The sequence below is a fragment of the Crocodylus porosus genome, unplaced genomic scaffold (genome assembly GCF_001723895.1).
Source record: "Crocodylus porosus isolate Cpor-Errol unplaced genomic scaffold, CroPor_comp1, whole genome shotgun sequence".
NCBI lineage: Eukaryota > Metazoa > Chordata > Crocodylia > Crocodylidae > Crocodylus > Crocodylus porosus.
In genome coordinates, this window is record NW_017728913.1 from 6,440,317 (window position 1) to 6,456,826 (window position 16,510).

Consider the following 16,510-nt stretch of genomic DNA (forward strand, 5'->3'; position numbering starts at 1 on the left):
GACCAGAAGGAAGTGGTGGATGATGCTTTCTTCAAATAGCTAGTCCTGGGGGACTTCAATCACCCTGACATCTGCTGGGAGGGCAATACAGCAGTGCTCAGGCAATCCAGGAAGTTTTGGGAGACTATCGGGGACAATTTCCTGGTGCAACTGCTGGAGCGGCCAACTAGGGGGCATGCTTTTCTTGACCTGCTGCTCACAAACCGGGAAGAATTAGTGGGGAATGTAGTAGTGGATGGCAATTTGGGGAGCAGCAGCCACGAGATGATTGAGTTCAGGATCCTGAGGAAAGGAAAGATGGAGAGCAGCAGAGTAAGGGCCCTGGATTTCATTAAAGCAGACTTCAACTCACTCAGGGAACTCATGGGCAGGATCCCCTGGGAAGCCAGACTGAGGGACAGAGGAGTCCAGAAGACTGGCTGTACTTCAAAGAAGCCTTACTGAGAGTGCAGGAACAAACCATCCCGATGTGCAGGAAAACTAGCAAGTATGGTAGAAGACCAGCTTCACTTAGCAGGGAACTCTTCAGTAAACTAAATCATAAAAAGGAAGCCTATAAGAAATGGAAACTTGGACAAATAACTAGGGAATAATATAAGAGAACTGCTTGGGCATGCAGGGATGAAGTCAGGAAGACCAAAGCGCAACTGGACTTGCAGCTAGCAAGGGATGTGAAGGGTAACAAGCAAGGTTTCTACAAGTATGTTAGTAGCAAGAGGAGGATTAGGGAAAGTGTGGGTCCCTTACTGAATGGAGGAGGCAACTGCGACAGACGATGAAGAAAAGGCTGAAGTGCTCAATGCCTTTTTTGCCTCAGGCTTCACAGGCAAGGTCAGCTCCCAGACTACTACACTGGGCAGCACAATTTGGGGAGGAGGTGAGCAGCCCTCAGTGGTGAAAGAACAGGTTAGGGACTACTTAGAAAAGCTGGATGTGAATAAGTCCATGGGAACAGATGAGATGCAGCCGAGGGTACCGAGGGACTTGGCTGATGTGATTGCAGAGCTACTGGCCATCATCTTTGAAAAATCATGGTGATCAGGAGAGGTCCCAGATGATTGGAAAAGGAGCCCATATTTAAGAAAGGGAAGAAGAAGGATCCAAGGAACTACACCCCCGTCAGCCTCACCTCAGTCCCTGGAAAAATCATGGAGCAGTCCTCAAGGAATCCATTTCTAAGCACTTGGAGGCAAAAAAGGTGATTAGGAACAGTCAGCATGGATTCACCAGGGGCAAATCATGCCTGACCAACCTGATTGCCTTCTATGACAAGGTGACTGGCTCTGTGGATGCAGGAAGACCAATGGATGCCCACCTTGATTTTAACTAGGCTTTTGATACGGTCTCCCACAGCGTTCTTGCAAGTAAGCTAAGGAAATATGGGCTGGAAGAATGGACTGTAAGGTGGATAGAAAACTGGCTGGAGCATTGGGCTCAGAGAGTAGCAATCAGTGGCTCAATGTCTAGTTGGCAGCTGGTATCTAGTCGAGTGCCCCATGGGTCAATCCTGTGGCCGGTTTTGTTCAATATCTTCATCAACGACCTGGAAGATGGCATAGAGTGCACCCTCAGTAAGTTTGCAGATGACACCAAGCTGTGGGGAGTAGTAGATGCACTGGAGGGTAGGGCTAGGATTCAGAGTGACTTAGACAAATTGGAGGAGGTTAAGGGAAGAGATTATTCCCCTGCATTCAGCACTGGTGAGGCCACATCTGGAGTACTGTGTTCAGTTTTGGGCCCCCCACTACAAAAAGGATGTGGACAAATTGGAGACAGTCCAGCTGAGGGCAACAACAATGGTGAGGGGGCTGGGGCACATGACTTCTGAGGAAAGACTGAGGGAACTGGGCTTACTTAGTTTCAAGAAGAAAAGACGGAGTGGGTTTTAATAGCAGCCTTCAACTACCTGAAGTGGGGTTTGAAAGAGGATGGAGTTGGACTGTTCTCAGTGGTGGCAGATGACAGAAAAAGGAGCAATGGTCTCAGGTTGCAGCAACGGAAGTTTAGATTAGATATTAGGAAGAATTTTCTCACTACGTGGGTAGTAAAACACTGGAACAGGGTACCCAGAGACAAATTTTTAGTTGTGATGATCTAGTTGGGGATGGTCCTGCTTTGAGCAGGGGGTTGGACTAGATGATGTCCTGAGGTCCCTTCCACCCAAATTTTCTATGATTTTATGCCTGTTTTTTTTAAACAGTAAAGATAAGTTGTTTGATTTTTAAAAAAGGCAAAGGTGCCCTCCAAAGAAGAATAAATTTGGGATTTTTTCCTAGCAGTTTTTTCCAGTCACATAGCTAATTTTTTTTTTGTTTCCTGGAAAGGCATATAAATTCTCCTTTTGTCCTGGCTTCTTGTGCCTGGCAGATGCAATTCTGGAGTCTCTGTTCCTCTCTACTGTCTGCAAATCTGCCCTCAGATCACAAATATAAGACTTTGCTGTGTCACACACATCATGTGTAGGTACAGGGGAGCCTTGCCGGTTCCTGTTTCCTGGACATCACAAGTCAAAGGGAGTACAGGTTTTCTGAGTCCAAGAATAATTTCATAAAGACAGTAATGGATAGCTGACTGCTGGCTGGTGTTATGTGGAAAGACAACAAAAGGTGCTTTATTCCTGTTGGTCATCACTAAGATATTAAGCACGGAACCAATGGTAAGTCTACACCCTCTACTCCTCCAACACCAGTCCTCACCTTATGTAATAGATGTGATTCAATTATTTTCCCTAATCGCTGCAGATTCAGTTTAGCAAGCCGTACTGCAACACACCATACTTCATTAATGCAACCAATTCATTTATTTTTCAATTTTCTAATCCTCCAAAGGATTAGAGCACCACCCTATATTTTAAGATGACATCACACACAACAAATACAGTTTACCAACCGGTGTACCTGTGAAACGCCTTTCCATTCAGTCCATATGAACACTCAGGGCTAGTAGATTGAGACATTTCCCCCTTCACTGAACCTCCCTAACTGTGGTCTCTTGCAGTAGATCTGCAACCAGGTGCATCAGAAACAACTAAAGATCATTAGACTGCTCTTGTTAGATGTCATCAGAGGTACACACCGAGTCTATTCTCACTGTTCTCACCTGGCTAAGAGTATCCAAAACCACATCTTTCTTTGATTTCCAGGTTTATAGTGAATTGTGAATGTATTCAGATAATTAGTGAATCGATCTCTACAGCCACCCATCTGGTTCACGGTTTCTAAGTATCAAGTAAATATGGATGATAACTCCTGAGGGCCTTTACAATAACTACACACTCAAATTTTGTAGCTCAATACTTGGTTTCCCTTGTTTTGATCTCCAAAAGTCATGATTCTGCACCTACCAAGTGCAGTTTATTCAACATCAAACTTTGAGGCATAACAAGTTACCACAAATAAATGGGATCAATCTGGGAATTTAGGTACAGCATGGCTTGGTTGAACTTTCTTCATTGATTCAAAAGACTTTTTGGTGTTCCTCTATCCAGAGACAGACTATTAAGATAGCTAATATAATGCAGCAACCTTCTCTGTGAAATTCTGCATCAATCTCATATAGCATCTTACAAGCCCCTGTGTCTCCTCCAGATTTGTATGAACTTGCCAGTCCTTTATTCAATTTCTAGAGCAGATGCTCCAGCCAGTCCTTGCTGATTATATGTCCTAAGAAGGCGATGTGAGTGACATTTGTTTCTTGCACATTTAAATCAGAACCACAGAGAAATTGGGCTAGAAGAGACTCCCAAAGGATATCTAGTCCAACCCCTTTAAATGATTTAGCTATCCCCACGCTCTATGGAAACAAACAAAGTAATCAAACTAACTAAAGAAGTTTTTAGTTTTCAAAACTTGGGATGGATCATTTACTCTTTTCTGAAATGTGAATTCCAGAATCCAAAAAGTATTCTGCACAATTGAAACAATACACAATGTGTCATATAGGAAGTTTTTTCTCTTGAGCCTCAGGTTCTTCTTTAATTTATTGGTATCCAGATACCTAATCAAAACTTCTATAATACTTTGCTCCTGCGATTTTATCCAGGAGGTATATTGTGTGAGGAAGCTGGCATCTGTCTGTGAATTGAATCTCCTATAACTGACATATCCGTAAGCTTCTGTCATGCATGGGGTTTTTTTCTCCAGTTACAATTGGGGATGCCTAAGGTGATGCTGACCATTCAATTCCCCCAACTTCCAGCATGCAACTTTGCTTCTCTTTCGCTGCTCTCTGATATGCTAGGGGAACATGATGTGAGGGCTGTCCCCACCCCAGAACACTCTTTGGTTAAATACAACTGCTAGTCATAACTCTTCATTATTCTTAGGGAACACCCTAGAATACCAGAAGACCAGCTGTATAAATCACTTTCTTTTCTTTGCTTCTACCAAGTCATCCTTAGCTATATTACTGACCTAGCTGCTTCACACTTCTTGAGCTCTGCCTGTGTGAGAGGCTTTGAGACATCTGCTACACTGAACAATGTCCCTATGGCTTATTACCACCAGTGGTACTCTTTGTCAGTCACATTAATTGCTCAGAATTCAACCCTTTTGTTCAGTTCGAGAAAGCAACCTGATAAAAAGCAATATTAACTGGATATTTGTAACAGCAAATACTCCTAAAGGTTAGTTTGGTTATTACTGAATGATGATGAATTGGTGTTATCACAACTTTATTCCAAACCATGACAGATATCTTGATCACTTTGTAAAGACACCTTTGAGGCTTCAAGGATTCACATTTCTTTCTACCCGCATCTGACAGAAGGATCCAAATATTTCTAGGAACAATTCTGTTCTATTAACACCCAAGAGTTCTTGCAATTCCTATGGATGAAATCTATTGGTGATGACAACAAAGCCACTGAAAGAGCATTTGCTGCTATAGCTATAATGGGTTAAGTCAGTTGTGGAGATGCAAGATATGCTGACAAGCAGGTTTCCTGCAGGCAAACCAAGATGACAGTTGCTGGTGACACGGAGGCAAAGGCAGTAGGGAGGAAACTGCCCTAGCAGAAGGAAGCTGCACCAAGAAAACCTGAAGTTGCTGGTGCAGATATAAATCAAGATGACAAAAAGCTGTCTTTTCTAAGCAAAACAGCCTCTTCACCCAGGCTTTTGCTGCCATTGCTACATCAGAATAGGATAGGTAATGTTTACCATACCTGTTTGATATAGTTATGCTGACATAACTCTATAGTCCTATACTGGTCCTAAAGTCCAGTAATGTGCAGACAGCCCAACTTCTCTTGGAGCTAAGTTTCTCCTGTTGTCTCTAGTACTTTGTTATTAATAGTCACCAATTCTTTCAGGACAATTTTTCTTCCCTTACAGTTCTGGGCATTTTTCATAGAGCAGATTAATTTCAGAACCTAAATCCAAAAGCATTCTGGTTTTCAATCCATCAATGTCTCCAGACATATAGCAGCATGTTTCTGGGCAGCTCTTCAAAATGGACATGCTAGAAGTTGCTTGATGGTGACATTACTGCACCAGCAACTTTAGGTTTTCCTGATGTAACGTCTCTGTGCTTGAGGAATTCTCTCTTTACAGCCTTTGCCTTCATGTCACCAGCAACTGTCATCCAACTTGCAACCCACTCCAGAAACAGTGTCAGGACACTTGCCAAAAGCTTGCACCTGGACCTCCTCCAAATTTTTAGCTGCTTTGCTAATGATCATAATTTGAAATACTGTATTAAGTATAGAGAAGTGACTCAGAGGCTAGGAACTAACAACTTAAGGAAATCCCAGGAGGCTGTTTCCACATTTGTAACTGTGTATTAATTATCTGGCCCACAGGTTTATCTAGGATGTTATCTTCCTTTACCAGCAGGATATGAAGTTCCACTGACAAGCCATTTATAAACTGACCAATTGCTTATAATTTTCTCCTGGCTTGCCTATGGGCATCGGCCCTTCTTTGCACTGCCAGTTCTAGATTCAACGACGTTGGCTCAGCTTTACTCAAGTGTCAGAGGACATCCCACTGAACAGTCTTCTCAGTGCATTCAAATAACCATACAGGAGCTCCTCTTTCATCTTAGCGATTGCCATTCCTTCTGTTATTTCAAAAGGGCCAATACCACCTCACTTCAGTCATACAACTGTGTTGCAGTTGTCTGTAACACCCACCATCTGCACTCAGAACCTGTTCATGAGCCTGCTCATGAAAGGTTTTGGCATCATTATCCAAAAAACACTGTGAGGTATTGTGCTGCTTTCCAATCAGTCCATTCACTCATATGAAGCCACTGCTCCAAACCTGTCTGGTACTTGCAGAGTCCAGTGTCATCTGCATAACCAGTTAATTTCTTCTCAAACAAAAGTGCTTTTGTTAACTTGAAGCCACTGTTACCAGTAGTGAGACTCACTTGAAGAGATCAACATTTTATTGGGTCAGTGCAAGTAGCAAGGCAGCATGCACAAATAGAAATCAACCTCCTTTTAGTGTTACTCATGCAGAGACTAAAACATAACCACAACTGTAAAAAGATATATCCCCATTTACTTGTGGAGGTACTGTCTGATCCCAAAGTATGTTATGTATTGCCCTCAGTACCACATCCACAGAAGATGCAAGCCTATTCATTTCAGCCTATGCAACCTGATTTGATTCTCACACTCTCAGCTCTGGGGGCCTCCGGTTCAACCTCCAGGGCTGGCTAAAATACTGGTAGCAGTTCCCTGTTTAAGTGAGGGTTCACATGGGATTCAAACTGGTTTGAGTCTCAAGTGTTCAGAACTAGCTCATCCTATGTTCAAAGGAAGTACATCATTGAAATCTCAGTCAGTGTTATGAACCCTCCTCCCTTTCTTTGATCCACAGAGAATGTGCGAGAGCTACAACACCAGTCTGTTTCAATCTTGAATTATGAATGTAGCTGGTTCAATCCCAAGTGTGATAGGGACAGCCATCACAGAGTTAGAGTGCGTCTGGGCTGTTAGGTAGACAGGTATGCAATACAGGCTGTCTGGAAGATGATTGGTTGAATAGGGTGGATGAATCTCAAGATGTTATTAGATTTGAAGAGTATCCAGATGCTGGTGGATTCAGGTCATCTTGGTAAAAGTGGCAGTGGGGATCCTGGGAGAAGGTGTCTAGGGATGCCTGGAGTAAAGTACTAGAGAGTAAGTGCAAGTGTTTGGCTGTCACTAGGCAGCAGGGGAAGTTGCCTGAACCTGTGTGGAAGTTTATAAGGATATTATTAAGTAGGAGGGAGCTGGCTGTGGGTAGCTGTGGTTGCATTGTATGGATGAAGATATCATGTTATGTGCAAAGGACGATGCAAAGGTGGAAACTGGGAGAGTCTGGAGTCTGTATTAGGCCTCTTGACTTCTGCCTCGGTCACTGTCTCCACTGCTCACTACTTCAGCCACCTAGTCCCTCCAGGCAGCAATTTCCCCATTCAGATCCAGCAGAGAAGCAGCAAAGCAGAGACAAAGAACCTACAAGCCTGCCCATTCAGCAGGCACTACACTACTCCCTGGGAGTAATTTTAGCAATAATAGGTTGTTCCTGTAGCCTAGCGTGTGCATAACATTTCAGCTGGGCTGTGGGAACATGACACCTACGGGTTGCTGAGTGTTATATGTGAACATTTACAGGGCTGCCAGACTAGGGATGCCAGACACATAACCCTTCACTGTCCTTCATAATAATTATATCTTCAACAGATAAGAAAAACAAAGGTACTTTTCAGGAAATTTACATTGTTTTCAACAATGAAATGACTTTTCCCTCATTCTTGCCCTTCCTTTTAAAATTACTGCTGCATACATTATGGATTATTATTATTATAAATAATGTTACGGCAGTTTTTAAAATGTATTAACTGTTGTACAGGTTTTGAGTTGATATAAAGTCGTATTTGCCTCTGTCTATTAACCACGTCTATAAACTTATTTCCTTTTTCTATTTAGCATGGGTAGGTGAACATTATGGATGCTAAGTTCAAACCAGATGTGAAAAACAAATCACGTCACACTTGATCTCCTTTGACAAAGAAACTATTTGAGTGGATGAAGGAAATGCTGTGGATATAGCGTACCTGGACTTCAGCAAAGCTTCTGACAAGGTCTCATACAACCTTCTCATAAACAAATTGGAGAAACGTGGGCTAAATAAAACTACTATAAAATGGATAATTTGTTCAATAGGCACAAGCAAAGGGTAAATTATTAAAGGGTCTATGTCAGAATGGCAGGAGGGTTCGAGTGGAATCTGGACCCGGTGCTGTTCAATGTGTTTATTAATTATTTGGATATGGGCATAAAAAGCTTCTTGAGAACATTTGCAGATGACACAAAACTGGGAAGGGAAGGATTATGAACATGTTGGAGGATGTGAGCACAGTTCAGAAGGATCCTAACAGACTGGAAAGTTGGGCTAGAGCTAACAGGATGAAGTTCAATGTGGACAAATGCAAGGTGCTATACCTCATAAGGAATAATCAAAAGCACAAACATAAAATGGGCGACAGCACTATGAAAGAGGACTTGGGAGTCTTGGTAGCGTCTATAGTGTGATGCAGCTGCACAAAGGACACATGCAGTTTTAGGATGCAACAACAGAAGCATTTGATGCAAGACACCTGAAGTAATAGCACCTCTCTACTCATTACTGGCTAGGTCTCATCTGGAGTACTGTGTGCAGTTCTGGTCCCCACATTTTAAAAAGGATGTGGAGAAGTTAGTGGGAAAGAGAGATGATAAAGGGATTGGAAAGGGATATGAGGAGAGGCTGAAGGAGCTAGGCATGCACATCTTGTGGAAAAAAGCACTTAAGAGTGGACATGACACCAGCCTTCAAATACTCAAAGGACTGCCATAAAGAAGAGGGGAAATGCCTGTTCTTTCTTGCTGCAGAGAGGAGGATGCAGACCAGTGGCTTGATGTTGCAGCAAAGTAAGTTTAGATTGAGTAACTGTAAAAACTTCTTCACTGTTAGAACAGAGGCAGTGGAAAAAAATGCCTAGGGAAGTTATGGACTTTCCATCGCTGGAGATGTTCAAGAAGTGGCTGGACAGTCACTGGTCAGGGATGATCTAGGTGTAACTATGTCTATGTTCTACTATGGGTATTTCCCAGGCTTCTTGGATTTGCTGGCTGCCTCAGTCCCCCTTTCTGCTACATATGTAAGGGTGTTTTTAAGCCTCCCTCAGAGGCATTGCATGTTGGCTACTGCTAAGGCTGGGGACTTTGACTGAGGTGTACCAATGTGCCTGCTGGGACCAAAGCCAGAGGGTTGCTAGCTAGAGGGTCTTGCCCCTCTGCTCAGGGCCAGACCAATCACCATATTCAGGGTTAGAAAGGAATTTTATCCCATGGTCAGATTGGTATGGACCGTGGGGGTGTTTGCCTTCCTCTGTAACAGGGGGTGTGGCCCTCTCTCTGGGTTCTCTTTAGCATATATTGACAACATTTCATAGAAGCAGGACATTGGCTGCCAGGGGTCTCCTGCTTTCCGGTGGCTGGCTAGGATGTTAGGTCTGTGCTGTGTTTTGGAGTTGACAGTAGTCTTATGTAAAGTTTAGATTATGGATTGGATAGGGACAATCCTCCTTTAAGGAGGTTGTTGAACTAGATGACCAGTGGAGGTCCCTTCCAGCCCTGCTTTTCTATGAAAAAGCCAGAGGAGTGAAATTTGAACGAATCCTGTTAAGATACCAAAACATACATTTTGCTTCCAAAACCAACTTGGGATTTTCAGCTTTATAAAGCCAAGTATTCATGAGGCATACTGAGATTCAAGCTAGTTTTAACTTAGGTACAAGTCACATATATAATAAAAGTCCTTAAGTTAAGCTACATACCAAACCCAAGAAAGCATGGTCATTTGTGCCCTTTTATTTACTGAATTAAATGCATAAATATTGCGTAAAAGTGCTAGTTTTTTTGCATGCCTGTCCTGTACTATGTATAAGGCTCATTCAAACTAAGTAAATAAGCATTTGCTGCAATATTCTTATTAAAGAGTTCCTAGGCCACAGATTCCCATCAAGTCATGGTTCCATAATGCTGAAAATTGCAATAGCCAACTGCCTGGAGAAATCAAGGGCCCCAAGTGCCTATGCTCCTGATACAATGTATAGGTAAACTTGGGTCCTTCAAAGTGGGATTCACATCAGTTAACCTGTTGAGCTACCAGGCTAATCAACATAAAATGCTAAGGACAAAGCTGTATTTTAAATCCAGCCCCTCTGGGGTTTAGGAGCTTTGGAGTGTGCTACAGAGAGGACCCTCCTTCCATTCACAATTCATAGCCCCGAACAATCTCTTGTAGGCCGGTGGCAGAGATCTCTGTATGGGAGGCGTCTGGTAATCACATGTTCAGGCGATTCTGCAGGTCACCTGCACAAGCCAGGAAGAAAATTTTTCCCTCCAGAATGGTAAGGAACATGGGGACTTTTTTGCTGCGTTCTGAAGTGCAAGGGCACAAGGCATCACTATTGCCCCTGTCTCCTACTCTTTGCTTGTCTCATATCATATGTTTCGGTTTTATTTTTATAGGGTGTTTTGTCACTATGGGGTGTAACAAGCCAAAACGGATACTCCTGTGGACCTTTTGGATAATTTGTAAACTGGGAGGGGTAGGGAACGTGTCTAGATGGCTCAGGAGGTCCCTTCCAGTCCTGTAGAAACCAGACCAGGAAACACACTTTGCTTTGTAAAAATACAGGTGACTGAAAAGCAAATGGAGGAAGGCTCCCATTTATACAAAAGCTCAAAAAGAATTCAGACAGGATGAGTGAGGGGATTTTCTCTTCGGTATGAGGGGATGCAAGCCAACCCCCTCAAGCAAGTGACAAGCACAAGACTGTAAGTTACATACAAACCTGCCCTGTTAAAAGTTGTTCCATTTTGTGTAAAAGAATAAAGATCCAAAGAGAGAGAAAGAAAACAAGCATGATTTGCTGCATAACCACAAGGTTAGGACACTCATCTAAAGAAGAGGCTTCTCTTCCAGCCCCTGCTCAGAGAAGTATTTCAGTGACTGAAGAAAACTACATGAACAGACTTTGGCACAGAGGCTGAGACCCAGGACCCTGCTTTCCTGGTTGAATGCCCTAAACACTAGGGCACAGTCACGTTTATGCTATCTTTTCTTTTTCGGAATTCTTTTCTGCCAAGTGGAACAGCTACACCTGGAGAATAAAGGCCCCTACCAGATATAACATTTGATGTAGGTTAAAAGAGTGTCCTGCAACTTTTTTGTTACATGCCAGACATTCGGGGAATCTATCCCATGATAAAAAATGTCAGACCAGCTTCAAAAATCTTCACATATAACACTCAGCAACCTGTAGGTGTCCACACTGCCAATTTATATCAGGGGACACACTACTGGCTTCACTCACACTGGGTGCTGGCAAATCAGTATTGGGGAGCTCCCTGTTACACAGCCCACCCCAACATGGATGGGCTTGTTCCACATTTAATGTAACAACTTTGTGGCTGGTTTGTATCACAGTTTAATTTGAACATGTGGAATCTTACAAGCTCACAGTGCAGCCCAATGCTGGCTGCAGAGAGACTTCAACCTTGCAGTGCAGGGGAGAGCCCATCAGTTTTCCCCTGCAAAGATATTTAAAGCCACGCTGAGCCTATACAGTGGGTTTTTAAGTCCCCATGTGTGGGACACCCCCAATCTCTAGCTGTCAGCACATGCGCAGCACTACTACTACCACTTAACTGTCTTCCCCCTGTATTTTATCCAGAGCCCATCCATTAAACATGCTCCAAGACAGGGGGCTGTAGTTTCTGCCACTTCAAGCCAGAGCTTGTGACCTGACTGTGGTCACAGGCCAAAAGTTTCTGCCCTGCCCCACCCGCCCTGGAGAGGCCATCTGGCTGCACTCACCCTCGCTGCATATTCCTGATTCCTCTGCAGTGACAGAAGAGTAGATGTGGCAGACTGGACCTGAACAGTGGATGAGGAGCACAGCAAAGCTCCCCGCCACCAATCCCTCATGTTGGATTGGACCTTTGTGGGCTGGATCAGACCTCTTTATGGGCTATATCTGGATGTCTCCAGAATTAGGAGGAAGCTAAGCAGGATTTTAAGGGTCTAAACTTTGGGCTTAGACACCTAAATCCCATTTTAGGTACTTAAGCTTCTTTATGGCTAGAGCCCCAAGTCTCTATTGATTAGAGATAGATCAGGAAGTTCTTTCCATAAGGGTCAAAGTACCACAGAAAAGTAAGGCTGAAAGGGACCTTTGGGAGTTATCTAGTCCAACAACCTCTTGCCTGATCAAGGCAGGATCACTCCTGTCTAAACCATCCTAGACAAGCATTTGTCTAACCAGCTCTTAAAAATTACCAAGAACAGACAGTACCCTTAGAGAGGTCAGGGGTAAATAAGCGGTGGGCCAAAAGGATGCAGCAGAGTCCAAGATAGGTACTGCTTATGATCTGACCCCCCTGCTGCTGAATTGCTGCCTCTGGTGTTGCAACCTGCCCACTGAATGCTGTTACTGCTGAACTAATGCCAACATCCTGGCTCCATGGGCTGAATAAAATTGCTTGGAAGGCAAGACGTGGCCCATGGGCTGCAGGTCCCTGACCCCTGCTGTGCTATTATTATTTAACCACCCTCATTATGAGAAAGTTCTTCCTTACATCCAGTCTACATTCCCATTGTTGCAATTTAAGATCATTATTTCTTGTCTTGTCCTCTTTGGCCACAGAGAACAGGCTATTGCTATCCTTTGCATGTCTACCCTTCCTGTATTTGAAATATGCTATCAAATTCCCTTTTAGTCTTCTCTTTTTCCAGTTCTTCCAACCTTTACACATGCTTTCTAGACTTCTAATCATATTTGTTGTATTCTGTTGGGCTCTTTCCAATTTACCTATATCTCTCTTGAAGTACAGAACCCAAAACTGGACACAGTACTCTAAGTGAGGTCTCACCAGTGCTGCATAGAGTACAAGAATCACTTCCCTGGATTTCCAAGTGGAAAAGATCTTGGTAATACAGTCCAATATACTATTGATTTTTTTGTATCAAGAGCACACTGTTGACTCATATTCAGGTTGCAGTTGTGCTTTTATTTAAATGAAAGCAACCAATGAGCTTGTTGCCAACCAACACACTATTATTTTTAGCTCTCCATCACCCCTACCAAATTTTCCTGACTGTAACTATGCATCAAAATGTGATATTAGCTCATACCTAACACAACCTGAATAGATTTTTACTGGAAAGAAAGAAGGGCCTTCTCAGGAGGACCAAAATGCTAACTAAATTTTTATTTCAGAAGACTGAGATTGTCAGCATACTGAATATCAGGACCTGGGCCAATATGCGAAAAAGTATTAGTGGTCCAACAGTACAGTTTTTCTTCACTGAACAGTTGTATCTGGAGTCCAGCTTCTTTGAGGTTATGTATCACTGGAAAATAAATTTATTTTGTAAGTGTAATCAATTAGGTAAGTCAATTCCCAATATACAGCATGTATAATTGACCAGGGAAAGAAAGAATCATTCAAAAGGTCACTGCTATGGAGGCTTTCTTTCAGGACAGCATCTTTTCATCCTATGGTCTCAAGATATGCACTAATTTATAGCCAAATTTTTCAAGCCATGTATTACACTAAGGAATAGAAAATTATTTGTAATATTTATATGGAAGGGTATGAGATAGTTAAGTTTGAAATGCAGTGTAAAATAAACTTATGCTATTTATACTACAGACTTACAGGTGACAATGGACTTACCTAGTTGTGGTTCGAATGGTGTTATCTTTATTGTGATTGTGCTCTTTGCTCACCTTCTCTGCAGAACAACAAACATAATTACAAAAACAGCATGAGTGCCCTTTCCCTGTTATAGATGTTTAATCACTGACTCTATTTTAATGCTTCATAGGGCTATACTACAGTATGGTAAAAACTTCTATCCAATGGTCAGGGCAGACTAAGAATACTAGTATCTTTATTTTAAATTGCCTTGTTGAATATTTTAGTAACACGGGTCAGTACAATATTTACAATGCACTTATTACATTAATTCAGTTTGTGGCTGAGATGACAAGCTTTACATGAGTTCTCAGCTATCTCCTCTCTTAAAGAATGGAAAACTAACTAAAAGGTATTCTGAATCCACAACATCAGGTGTTTATTTAAATGAAAACCACATACAGAAATTCTCCTTTATTTTTTGAAACCTGTTCTACCAACTGACAGAAATTATTTAATTAGCTTTCAAGAACATGGAACTGAACTCTGTCCTTTCCTACCCAGTTCAAATGTTATGAGCCTAACCTGACCTTCTCAACACTCAAAAAGCACATTTTACATACCCAAAGAAATTCTTTCCAACAGTCTGAGGAACCTTTTGCATTTAGGTATAAGACTAGAAGAAAGATTCCTAATGCCTATTGTCAATTCTACTAGTCTTAAAATGTCATATAAATATATGAAATTGTTAAATTCCTCTTATTTCTAGAAACAGCTACTTCAACAGTGTTTACCTGACAGTTGGAAGAGAAGCTCTGATGCCATCTTCACTGATATATCTTGGCTGAAGAGATTTCTATCGGGGAGCACTCGGCCCTCTGGTACCTTTTGTATGTGTTCAGTAATCTCTCGCCCTAATAAAGTGCTGTAACCAACATTTTGGCTGGGTTGGCTGGGTGAAATGGAGGCCTGGGAATCATGAATGTCAACTTCCATTGGTTCTTCTTTAATCTTTACCATCTGGGTTTCCTTGTAACTTTCAGCTGCAAATAGTTATTTAAAAAAATAAAAACAAACAACAATAACCAAATTGCTTAATTTGGTTACATATTGTTAAAGCACACCTGTAGGAACAAGTACTAGATTTGCATATTACAACATAGCACATCAGGAATAATGGTACCAAATGCAAGTGGCTGAGGATTACACTGCTGGCCTCAGGATTTAGAACTTCAGCATTTTTTAAATTGCAATCAGAATGCTGATTGGTTAGAAAATTAAATAACTCACATTTTAAAAATCTAACAGGCTTGTAGGTTCTCTGCTTCCTTGTTCTTCTTTTTAAACTAATTTACTGTAATTGGTATAGATACCATTTTTTGCAATATTACAAAACTACAGTACCCTTCCCACCCAACAGAAATCCATGCATCCAGATCACAAATCCAACCCTCCTCTTTTTTGCCTTAAAACAGTTTTTTTCTGTTATTTATGCTAAGAAAATAAATAGATTATCTAAAAAAACAGCTCCTACTTCAAGCTTCTACAGTACAGCAACAACTAGATTATTTGCAGGTGCTGCTCAGCACTCTGGCCTGGTTGCAGGGCTATGTGACCAGGTCCCTTTGAAATACGAGTTTCCTTTTATTTCAAACGTGGCACTCCAAGGCACCCTTACCAAGGCACCCCAAAATACCTATGAAGAAGGTGAATTCCTCTGAAATGCAATTTCACTTCATGAACCCAAAGTAGGAGCTGGTTCAACTCTCACTAAGGTGTTTTAAATTTTAATCAAAAGTTTAAAGGCGCTAATGAGGGCTAAGGAGCTAGTAAAATTCAGGAAAGAGTAAAAGAAAAAAAAAAGAGCAGGATGCTCACCTTCTCTTATGAAAACTGAGCAGAATTAATCTAACTTATTCTCACTTTGAGTTTGGTAACAGGTGGTGATATTTGAAAATGGCTTTGTATCAAATCAGGCTGCTGAGAGGACATCTGTTCTCATGGGGGAATGCCCCAAACAGAATTATGGCCCTCTTGTGCTGGATGCTGTCCAGAAACTTAAGAAGTTGTGCTTCCTGTGTAAAAGAGTTTGCAATTTAAGATGACAAGCAATAACAAGAGTGTAAGAGAAGGATATAGTCAAGATACATGACCTGTAGAAACATATAACGGTGTTTGTCCATGTAGCACTCTTCCTACATACACGTGACAAAAAAAAAAATCGCTATTTTGCTAGCTTAATCATGTCTGAAGATACATGTTTTGACCTCGTTTTATCATGTTAGTTTATCGTGGTAAATTAAACCACCTCTGACATGTTTTATTTTTAGTGTGGGAAATTGTGCCAATGGGATTATTTTTATCATAATTCATGTTTGCTTTTTTTTAGATTTAAATTGAAAAGATACTAACAGCACTAAAACTCTTTAGACAGAAAGATGTACAAAAAACTAGAACTCTTGGTTTCAAAATGATACCTTTTATTAAACCAACTGGGAAATTGCAAGAAAATTGTCCTACCAAGTACACTCCTTTACACAGAAAAGGTTTTTTCTGTAAAGTGCTATCGGTCATACCACTATAAAATGCCTTGTAGACACACTTACTCCAATGTAAATATCCTTTTCTTCTGTTCACCTAATCTTGCTTAGAAGGGGGTTAAACCAGCGGTTTCCAAACTATGGGGCAGGGTCCCACATAAATTCAATTACTACTAATAGGCTTGAAGCAAGAATGAGGTAACAGTAATTACAAGTTGAGTGGAAGCTTGGCCACAGCCCAAAAATGTTTGAGAACCACTGGGGTAAAGTCAAACAACATGAAACC

At 41.8% G+C, this 16,510-nt stretch overlaps 1 protein-coding gene across 1 annotated transcript in view; it reads right to left on the reverse strand.

The window, feature by feature from the left end:
• The window catches only part of ZNF827 (zinc finger protein 827), a 116,610-nt gene that overhangs the window by 50,768 nt on the left and 49,332 nt on the right, over positions 1-16,510 (reverse strand). Inside the window, exons 6-7 of the mRNA XM_019534327.1 lie at positions 14,479-14,727; positions 13,724-13,781 (exon numbers count right to left, since the gene is read on the reverse strand). Of these exons, the coding sequence (XP_019389872.1) occupies positions 13,724-13,781; positions 14,479-14,727 (307 nt within the window). The remainder of the gene's footprint in view (positions 1-13,723; positions 13,782-14,478; positions 14,728-16,510) is intronic.